The sequence below is a fragment of the Theobroma umbraticum genome, unplaced genomic scaffold (assembly GCF_002168275.2).
Source record: "Theobroma umbraticum cultivar Fairchild unplaced genomic scaffold, ASM216827v3 scaffold_30.0, whole genome shotgun sequence".
NCBI classification, from domain to species: Eukaryota; Viridiplantae; Streptophyta; class Magnoliopsida; order Malvales; family Malvaceae; genus Theobroma; species Theobroma umbraticum.
In genome coordinates, this window is record NW_018397254.1 from 9229141 (window position 1) to 9239679 (window position 10539).

Consider the following 10539-nt stretch of genomic DNA (forward strand, 5'->3'; position numbering starts at 1 on the left):
GTTATTTGTATAAGTATCTATCTTATTTATTCTAATTGTTTATCATCATTTTTAATATTTTTGTAGCATAGATTTATAAAAAAATGTAACATAAATAAATATAGATAAACAAAAAAAAAAGAGAAAATTTTCAAGTTTAGTTTTTAAAAAATGAACCGAACTAATCGAATTAACTCAGTTATTTGTAAAATTCGATTTGATTTTGATTATGTTTAAATATGAGTTTAATTAATTTTATTGTTAGATATTTAAAACGAACTAATTAAAAGAACCGTTTGTTCTACCCTATGTATAGCTGCTGCATTGCATCAATAGACTTTCAATGTTTCCTACTTCTGACAACAAAATGACAAAGAATTAGTGAATTACTGTGAATAATACCCTCCTTTTCACTTTCTCTCTGGAAGAACATAACTAGTAAATTTCCAAATCAATCCAGAAGCAGAATTTCAATGGTTGAAACTTCATACAATCATTGACACTCAAAAATTTACCATCCCCTGTTTCAACTGCCTAACAAGCTTATCCAAGTTAGTGTAAGAAGACCCTTCAGGGCCTGCAGCTACTTCAGCTTTCTTCTTCCAATCGATAGCCCTTTGCCTTAAACCTTGGCCTTTCGGCCCCTCCATCAACTCCCTCACAAGAGCTTCTACTTTCTCTCTTTCCACATCACTGTCAATTTCCATTCCAGTGCCCCACTTCGTACAAGAGTAGAGACAATTCATCTGCTGTTCTGCAAAAAATGGCCAACAGATTAATGGCACCCCTTCGCAAATGCTTTCCATTGTAGAATTCCACCCGCAATGAGTCAGAAAGCCTCCTACAGAAGGGTGGCTCAGCACTCTCTCTTGCGGGCACCACCCTATAAGCAGACCCCTATCGCTTATTGCTTCCATAAATTCCTTCGATAATATTTCTTCTCCACCATTGACAAGATCTGCCCTAATAACCCACAAGAATGGATACTCGCTGTCAGCAAGTCCCCAAGCAAACTCACGCAATTGTTCTGGCGTCACTGTTATCAAGCTCCCATAATTTACATATACAACGGACCTGGGTTTTCTCCCGTCTAACCAAGCTAAGCATTCGGTGTCTTCTTTCCACAAATTCGATCCAATGGAGTCCAAATTTGTTGGGCAAATTTGCCGATAAAGCATTGACAGTGGACCAATAGTGTAAAGCTTGGTGAACTTGGTTTTGATGGCATCCAAGACCTCCTGTTCCAAATCATCAAAAGTGTTCAGGATTACAGCTGCAGCTTTCTTGGCATTGTTCACTGATTGTACGTTGTAATTGAACATTATGTCATCGGGATTCGTGGTTCGGATAAAGGTGGGGATATCTTTTAATCGAACTCCTTTCATTGCCGGTATCCAATCAATGGCAGTATCAAGGTATCCATTATTCAAGTAACTCTCATCTGCAAATAATTAACATAAAGAAAATAAAGTTCTGAATTTAAAAAAAGATTATACGGGAAGAATTTCAATCAAGATTCAGAATATTCTTCTGTAAGTAACAGGCTAACAGCCTGATACTGGATACAAGATAGATTGGACAATAGTACCTTTCAGTGGGAAATATCCTCGTTCCTTAAGCTCTTCAAAGTGAAGGTAACCCATCATGCCGCAAGCACTGGGCGTAAACAAAACCATCTCCGGGATGCCAAATTCTTGAGCAATTTCCAAGGTGAAGCTCATGACTCCATCAGAAATTATGCAAGTAATAGGAGGGGCATCTGATGAAGTATTAAGTTTTATTATGAGCTCTCGGAATGAAAGCAACCCCTGAACTGGTACCGTTAAGCATAAGCCGGTAGGTCTTGTATTCCCCGCTGATTGGTTGGTGGCAAACCATCAGGTATTGTTTCAAATCGGAAATTGGCTGAGCCGCTGAGAGAGTCTAATCCTCTAGAGTTAAGCAAGCGTTGGTAGTTGAACTCTGTATGGATAAAAGTGATATGAAAGCCCTTGAAATGGAGGAGTTTGGCAAGTTTCAACATGGGGTTTATGTGGCCTTGCGCCGGTAGAGGAATACAGACAGCATGGTGCTGCTTTGCGGGTTCCATTTGCCCTTGAGCAAGTGAAGCAGGCCGAGGGTCTAACTTATTATAGGCCTAAGCTCCAATGCAAAAAGAAGGCATTTAAATAGATAAGGTTAAAGCAAACAAAAATAGATTTGTCATATGATTTTCTAGGGTTTGAATTCTCCTCCTCTTAATTTAATTTAATAAATAGTAGAGTATTATATATATATATCTAAGGTGATAACAGAGCCCCCACTTGCCACTTTTGACTCATCAACTCGGCACTTGTCGTGGTCTGTTAGCAAGGGGAAAATCAATTTTCCTATAGGATACCACTTTACTGTGTCTGCTCAACTCTTATTCGATAAGCCCAATAAAAATACCACTAGCAAATTGCCCAAAAACTTTAGCTGGAAGATATATAGAGTTTCTTTCTCTTGTATTTTTCTTTTTGATGTGAAAACGGACCTCTACTTATTATTCGTTGAAAATAACCACTATTGTCTGCATCATAGATAAGCGTTTTGCTGTTGATTTTACTTTGAACTGGTAATGTGAGCAGGATAATACGAGAGACATACGCATAAGATTTGATGAAAGAAAATGTATTCAATCAGATAGATTAAAATTAAAAATTAATTTTTTTTTTAATTTAGGATTCGATTTTTTTCACCATAGTGTTAAAGAAATAAGAATAAATGAATCAGCTTCAAAACTGCATCTGTTATTTAAAATGAAAAGCTACCCTAATCGTCTTGAGCAGTGCCCAAGCCTCTCCGACTAATGGAGTGTTTCAGGAGATAATCATAGTGTAATTCCATGTGTCACCAATCCTGCACTGTCCCTGCGTACTACACGAACTAGCTAACATAAGTTCACCTTGGCTTTCTTCCTTGCTAGATTGTAGTTAAGTGTTAAACAAAGCTATGTGCCTAGATTCGTTTTTTGAACCATTTGCGGAAGTTTTATTTATCCAATAGAAGCTGACAAGCCGCTATAAGAAGGAAATTTCTGTAAATTTCACTTTTGAGTTGGCATTCCCTTTTCGTCTGAGGAACCCATGCAGGGTGCTTGAAATAGCTCATTTTAGGTTTGGATTTCTTTTCGATTATTTACTGGCATTTGAAGAAAGAAAGAAAAGAAAAAGAGGCAAAGCAAAACTAAAGGAAGGTCTAAGAAAGGAAGCCATATGAAACAGGATGTACCTGATGATGGCTTGACAAAGTTCAGATTTTTTGTCTCCAGGACATTTTAGTTATCTATTTTTCCAATTTAGCCATTTATTTGTAGATGCACACACTGCTTTCTTTTCTCTTGTTTTTTTTTAACAAATGAATGATTTGTTGGAGTTTGGACTTTGGACGGGCTTTCCAGATAGTGAAACCACGAAGCACTGTCTTGGCCCAAGATATATGGGCAAGAAAAGACCAAGCCCATTAAAACATCCACTGATTCAAAAAAGCCTCAAGAAACCAACAAAACTTACTACTTCTCAAGATAAGGAAAGACAAAAGAATAGTATCATTCCCTGGCTTAAACGTTGTAGACATGTTACAAGAATTCTTCAAGTTTTTTTTTTTTTATGCTGAAAATTCTCATAGGGTTTAATTATTTTATAAAAATTTTATTATTAATTAAAATAAAAAGATACAATAAAAAAAATGACTTTAATCGTATCTCTAGAATTACATGAATAAAAAAAAAAGAAATAACGACTTAAAATTTTTAAACTCATAAACTTTGAATTTTTAAACCCCATCATGCTAACTCCAAATGCAAAAGAAGTAATCCATCTTCGAGAAAATAGAGACAAAACGCTTGTGACCAAACAATTGAGGGTCGAGAGAACAAAGAATAGATCCAATTACCCACGGAAAAGGATGAAAGAAACATCCTTTCAGCTCTAAACAAGTGTCAAGAAGATCTAAAATGGTGAGACAATCACCCATAAAGCTAATGTCAAAGGCAATTAAAAAATAAAGTAATTCTATTCAAGTATGAAAATTCAAACTTGTAGACGACGGATTCAATTCATTTACACCATTGCCAGAGTGCTCTAGACTACCAAAGCAATCTAAAGGAGAGAAGCATAGAAGTTTTCCTTTACAGGTGAACATTATTCCCACAAATATGACTTATCATTTCTTCTTATTTTACAATTGAAATCAAATTATTGAAATTCCATTTTGTGATTCTAGAATTAGAAATGACTAACTTTTTCCTTATCCATGCTGTGGTGGTCATGGTATGGTTGCTCCGCATATATATTTCTACTGAATAATGCATACTTAACCTTACGACATTGATTGGTGGCCGTGGTTCTGTTAATGGTCAAGTTGCAGGGTGAATTTGTAAACTTTGCCCATACCTTCCAAAAATTTTCTCTTTTCATTTTATGTTTGAAATGATTCTAAATCAAGTCACATGCAATCTTTATTTCCTGTTTGTTTTCCCCCTATACTCCATGTAGGTACACGATGAAATACACTAATTATAGATGCGAATTGACTTATGCTAAATTTGAAGGTAAAGAAATCACAAAATTCTCTGCTAAAGAGCGAGCAGGAATGAAACAAAATCAAAAGTTAACAATGTTTCTTGTCGCACATATAGATAAATAACAGGGAGTAGGTCGTTCCCCGATCAAGGAATGTTACAACATGTTCGATCGTAGATCCATCATTATCCTCTGTAATCAAGAACCATTTTAGCATGGGGCGCAGAGTTCATCTGATGCTGCACCAGCAGTGCACCATTTATGTTGCTAAGTAAACCATTTTTTAATAATTATAAGAGAATCAATCTCAAACAACATAGATCAACGAAAATAAACAAGAAATATAATGTATATAAATCCACATATAGGAACATTTCTCAAAGTACACCAATAAATAGGCAATTAGGCAACTGCCATTTGCACACCACAAATTAATAAAGCATCATGAAATGAAACAAAGACAAAGAAAGTAGCCTTTCTGTATAAAGGAACAAAGAACACGAGCGATCCATGCTCTCCCTCTCTCTCTTTCTCTCTCTCTGTCTATATATATATATATATATATATATATATCAGGTAACTTATACGGAAGCTTTCAAGGGCTAGTTTTCGAAGGTGGTGGGGAGAAGAATGGGATGGATGGAATCGTAGTTGGGATAGTGGGGATTGAGGGCATGCTAGGCAGTGGAGGCAGGCTGACCTGTGGGGCAGTAGGGAAGGTCGGGAGGGTGGGCATGCTAGGAATTGGAGGAAGGGTGCCGGGGTTGGGCAGAGATGGTTGTGTAGTTGGCAATGTGGGAATAGTTGGCTGAGGGAGATTTGGCAAAGATGGCAACGGTGGTAGCGCTGCTCCAGGCAAAGTCGGGATTGGAGGCAAAGGCGGCAACTGAAGAAGATGACGAGCCCCCAGACTAACATTGATGCTGGAAAATGACAAAGCCATGAAGAAAACGAGCATGAAGCTATTGAAAGGGGCCATTTTTTGAATATATTTTCTAACAATCAAGAGTGTGTTTTTTAGTAGAGGAGAGGAGTTATCTTAATCAAGGTTTGAGTGAGTAGAACAGGGCAGGTGTTCGATTTATATAACCTGAAACCAGGGACTTGACCTGTCAGGTTGTTTAATTTATGCTCCAGTTTGGTTGGGAAAATGTAGACATTCCTTTGGAGCTTCTTGTTGTAGGTCACCTTCTCAATACGTACTGCACTAAGGAATAGTCAAATATTGTGGTTGTGGTTGGCCAAATGTAGGATGGTCAAATGGTTTAGGGTGGTAAAAGTTTTGAGTTCTGATTGGTGGGTTAGCTAACTCCATGAGCCCAATCAAGATCAACAATTAGCTTTGCCGCGACAGCAAATTGGAAAATACATCTAGACCGGTGTATCCATTTTTCATCTTTGGTTGGTATGGATGCATGACTCGTACTTCAGGAAAAATCAAATGACCTTCGGCTGATAAACTATAGAAGAATTACTACTAAAGTTCCGACGTTAAAAACTGTATGGTTTTCACTCCTACAATTTACCTTTCGAAAAAAAGAAAAAAAAAAACCAGATATTACTAATACCAAGCTGCTGCAGGCAGACTGTTTTAGTAGGCTGTTCAAGAGCTGAAAATGTCGCAACTCTACTTCTGCTAGCTGGTTTTGCCTCTAAAATGGTGAGATGCAAGCAACTTTTAAATGAATAAAAGAAGTCAGTAACGATTGGTAATGTTAACCAGAAATATATGATATATATCTAGGAATCGTCTGTCCTCTCGTGCTATTCCGCCCATAAAATAGAAGTGGAAAATTTTTTTCATTGAGATCATGATTGATAAAATTGCCATGACCACACCACGGGGTGGTGGCGCAGTTGGCTAGCGCGTAGGTCTCATAGCTATTTGAGTTATCCTGAGGTCGAGAGTTCGAGCCTCTCTCACCCCATTGTAGGTTTTCTATCGTTATAATGTCATTTTTACATAAGATGCAAGTATTATAATGTAAAATAAAATTTATAGTAACACTATTTTCAAAAACTATCATTACGTTTTAATTTTTATATAAGATGTCATTTCTACACAAGATATAAGTATTATAGTATAAAATCAAATTCATAACAACATACTCTTTTCTAAGATTACCATTACGTTTTAATATCTACACAAAATGTTATCTCTATATAAGAGGCAAATATTATAGTGTACAATCAAATTCATAGAACATAATATTTCTTAGGACTACCATTATGTTTTTCTCTTTTTATAGTGTCATTTTCTAAAACTGCCTATGTAAGTATTATAGTGTAGAATCATATTCATAGTAACACAATACTTTCTAAGACTACCATTACATTTTTCTATGTTTATAGAGTTATTTTCTAAAACTACTCGTGTAGTGTCATTTCTACAAGAGGATGTAAGTGTACTTTCTAAGACTATCATTACGTTTTTCTTCAATGACATTTTCTAAGACTATCTATGTAGGTATTATAATGTAGAGTCAAATTCATAGTAACACAATACTTTTTAAGATTACCATTATGTTTTTCTATTTTCATAGTGTCATTTTCTAAGACTGCTTGTGTAGTGTCATTTCCAAATAAGATGGAAGTGTACTTTCGAAGACTATCATTATGTTTTTTTCATTTTTATAGTGTCATTTTCTAAGACTACATGTGTAATGTCATTTTTATACGGGATGTAGATATTATACACATCAAATTTATAATAACACAATACTTTCGAAGACTACCATTACTTATTTCTACACAAGATGTAAGTATTATACACATCAAATTCATAATAACATAATACTTTCTAAGACTACTATTGCGTTTTCCTATTTTTATAGTGTCACTTTCTAAGACTATTAGTCTTTCTACACCGGATGTAAGTATTTTTTTTTTTTAAAAGGTGAATTTATTGGCCTCATCAGCCACAAAATGCCATTGAAAGTCTGAAGCTGTAACTGCCAAGGACTCCCCATGGCATATCCAGAGTGGCTGGGGCAAAGAGCTGTACAAGTCAAAAGCTCTGTTGCACTAAGCGACATTGGTGTCTTACAATGACCAGCAACCGAACCAGAGACAAAAAGACAACTACTCTAAGAACAGCTGCGCTTGAAGATTTTGGCAGCCAACAAGAAGAAACTACCGGGACAAACAAAAAGGAGAAACCAGACCCCCCTGGAACCTCAACACCAAAAGATACAGAAGTACAACCCAAAAATGACAAGCAAAGTCCCCTGAATCAAGCAGAAGAACCAAAGCACAAAAAGAATCCTAACACCAAAAAGCATCGTCAGGAGAAGAACTCAGAATCCTTCGAAGAACATCTTCCCCTGCAAGCCTCCCATCAGCAGACGCACAAGACGACAATTGCCAGGCACTCAGCAGCAAGAAGGGAGACTCACCTTCAAAAGTCCACAGCACCGTCAAGATGAAAGTATTATACACATCAAATTCCTAGTAACACAATTGTCACTTTCTAAGACTACCACTCTCTAAGACTACCAGTCTTTCTACACTGGATGTAAGTATCATACACATCTTTCTACACAGGATGTAAAAATTATACACAAATATAAATTCATAGTAACACAATTGTCACTTTCTAAGACTACCAGTCTTTCTACACAGGATGTAACTATTAAACACAAATAAAAAAGAAAAATCATCCAAAAGAATACTTCAATCGCTGCAGCATAACTCATTATACAGAACCCACAGGCATTCCAGGGTTAAGGCTGATGCCAATATGCCCTCTATCTCCTACCATTAAGAGTCTTGGTCTTCTTCAGGTTGGCTAGTTCTTCAACAAGCTTCCTTTCTTTATCACCCAGCTGTCTTGGGATTTCAACCTTTACTCTTACTAATTGGTCCCCCCTCATGTTGCTTTTATTCAGCAAGGGCACACCTTTCTTTGCCATGACCAAAGTTGTTCCTGGCTGAATACCAGCAGGGATTTTAAGATCAGCCATTCCATCCACTGTTGGCACCTTCACTATTGTCCCCAAGATTGCATCAACATAAGAAATCTTGCATGTATAGAGAATGTTCACACCATCCCGTTTCAATACAGAGTCTGGAATCACTTTGATGACAACAAAAAGATCACCAGGCATGCCACCTCTCCTTCCTGCATTGCCTTCTGATCTGACTCTCAACCGACTACCAGAATCAACCCCAGCAGGGACCTTCAAGCTAATCCTCTTTGATTTTCTTACTCTTCCCTCACCGCCACATGTGTTACAAGGAGTTAATTTTTCCCCAGTCCCACTACAGGCAGAACATGTCATCACGTGCTGGAAGACGCCCAGTGGAGTCCTTGCCGATGAGACAACTTGCCCTTGCCCACCACATGCGGTACAGGTAGTTGTGTTGGTCCCTGGCTTTGCACCTGAGCCATCACAGGTGGTACAGCAGTCAAGCCTGGATACTTCAATCTCTTTTTCTACCCCAAAGATAGCTTCCTTGAAAGTCAAGGAAAGATTGAAAATTAGATCTTCGCCATCTGCAGCCATATTTCTGGCACCTCTATTTCCAATGTCCATGTCGAATAATGAGCTAAATAGATCGAATGGATTGGTAAAGTCCTATCAGAATAGAACAATAAAGATTTGACTGGGTAAGAACAGAGATGTGTTTAAAATAAAGAATGATGGAAATGAAAAACATCTAATCTCATAGCTTTATTCTTTTGATCGAATTCACTTACCCCCATGCCCATATTAGAACCTTTAAGAGCATCCTCCCCATACCTGTCATAAATAGAACGCTTTTCATCATCAGACAGGACCTGCACCACAGTATTTTTCATCTTTATTTTACAATATCTTAAACAAGTAATTGCCATGGTTATCAAAGCCCAATGCTCAACCAGGTATCAATAACTAAGAACCCAGGTTTGAAATCAGATATTACCTCGTAAGCTTCACTAATCTGCTTAAATTTCTGTTCAGCTCCTGGTTCCCTGAAGCCACAATATATATCACAGAATTAAGCAATCGCAAAAATTTTTCCAGAAAAATGTGTACTCATTTAAGTTATGTCATGTTAAGAATATTACAACGAGAGCTATCAATACAGACACAAAAGTGTATGCAAACAGAAAACAGAGGATAAAATAGTGAACAATGTGGATCTCAACTACATGTTTTTGCTCATGTGAGGGATCAGAAAGGCGACAAAAATGAAAAAAAGAGGTTGCAGATGATAAGAAATTCCAATACATCCCCTCAAACAGAAGTAAAGAAATAAGGCACAGACCACTGAAATAATATTTCAGATCAGGCAATGTTTATGTAATGATTGGACATGGCAGATATAATAAACCTACCAAATGATTGTACCAAATGTAAATAAATTAATTATAAATGCTGAGGGTGCATGTATCTAGACTCAAACAAAATATCACCAGACTCCCAGTCCCAGATTCAGCATTCACAAGCTTACAACTAATTATTTCAGCCATTTTATTGGAAACTGCTTCCATGGCATTGTGTTAATTTGGATAAGTTTGAACAGTTGCACTTAAACAACTACAATCTTACTAATTGCGATTATAATGCTCAATTTTCAATGGGCAGTTCTTGTTATCTAATCAGTGCCTTTGTGCAAACTTCACAAAGGGATGATAGCAACCGGTAAAGGCGTAAAGTACGTCAATATACTATTCAAGTACTCAAGTTAGCAAGTGACACACATGATAAACCAGCGATTCTGGTGAATTACTGTGGTTCAAGGTGGCAGCACACCAGTAGAGTCAAGGTGGCAAGTCAATCTTCAGACTCCAGGAGCGCTGATTGGCAGACACAATAGAACTAATATTATTGGTAGGATCCCAAGTCAATTCTATATATAAACTAAAATTGAAAGAGATATATTAGTTAGCTTTGTTGGTGTCAAGATGAATTCAGACTATTATTCTTATTGCCATAAAAATAATGTCTTTGCATGAATATTATATGATTATTAATTTTGATCTCATTGTAGCAATACATTAGCAAAAACAAAGGATAAAATGGATTTTTCT

The 10539-nt window shown here is 36.8% G+C and overlaps 3 protein-coding genes and 1 non-coding gene across 5 annotated transcripts; 1 reads left to right on the top strand and 3 right to left on the bottom strand.

Annotated features, from left to right (window-relative positions):
• Window positions 1-326: 326 nt before the first annotated feature.
• On the bottom strand, window positions 327-2104 carry LOC110412552 (7-deoxyloganetin glucosyltransferase-like). The gene is given in 3 exon segments (XM_021423112.2): window positions 327-1420; window positions 1568-1810; window positions 1813-2104. Coding segments are annotated over 3 exon segments (1437 nt in total). The 5' UTR covers window positions 2069-2104; the 3' UTR covers window positions 327-482.
• Window positions 2105-4854: 2750 nt separating this feature from the next.
• Window positions 4855-5573, bottom strand: LOC110427172 (uncharacterized). Its single transcript, XM_021442620.2, has one exon. It carries the CDS (start codon window positions 5500-5502, stop codon window positions 5119-5121), a length of 384 nt encoding a protein of 127 aa, XP_021298295.1. The 5' UTR covers window positions 5503-5573; the 3' UTR covers window positions 4855-5118.
• A 792-nt stretch (window positions 5574-6365) lies between these two features.
• Window positions 6366-6451, top strand: TRNAM-CAU (transfer RNA methionine (anticodon CAU)). Its single transcript is given in 2 exon segments — window positions 6366-6403; window positions 6416-6451. It is a non-coding gene; the product is annotated as a tRNA-Met (tRNA).
• A 1587-nt stretch (window positions 6452-8038) lies between these two features.
• LOC110417543 (chaperone protein dnaJ A7A, chloroplastic-like) lies at window positions 8039-10230 on the bottom strand. 2 transcript variants are annotated; one of them, XM_089783800.1, is made up of 4 exons: window positions 10210-10230; window positions 9429-9477; window positions 9223-9303; window positions 8039-9100 (listed from the first exon to the last, which is right to left on the bottom strand). In XM_089783800.1, coding segments are annotated over exons 1-4 (963 nt in total). In that variant the 5' UTR covers window positions 10212-10230; the 3' UTR covers window positions 8039-8269. The 2 variants fall into 2 exon arrangements, with proteins under 2 accessions (XP_089639926.1, XP_021285612.1); XM_021429937.2 differs by lacking the exon at window positions 10210-10230 and having other exon boundaries at window positions 9223-9265.
• Between the last annotated feature and the right edge of the window lie 309 nt (window positions 10231-10539).

Coding starts and splice junctions, on each gene's coding strand:
- LOC110427172 (XM_021442620.2), bottom strand. CDS start 5,502: ATGGCCCCTTTCAATAGCTTCATGCTCGTTTTCTTCATGGCTTTGTCA.
- LOC110417543 (XM_089783800.1), bottom strand. Junction 9,304..9,428: donor AGATTAGTGAAGCTTACGAG/GTAATATCTGAT, acceptor ACTGTGGTGCAG/GTCCTGTCTGATGATGAAAA. Junction 9,101..9,222: donor GTTCTAATATGGGCATGGGG/GTAAGTGAATTC, acceptor CTATTCTGATAG/GACTTTACCAATCCATTCGA.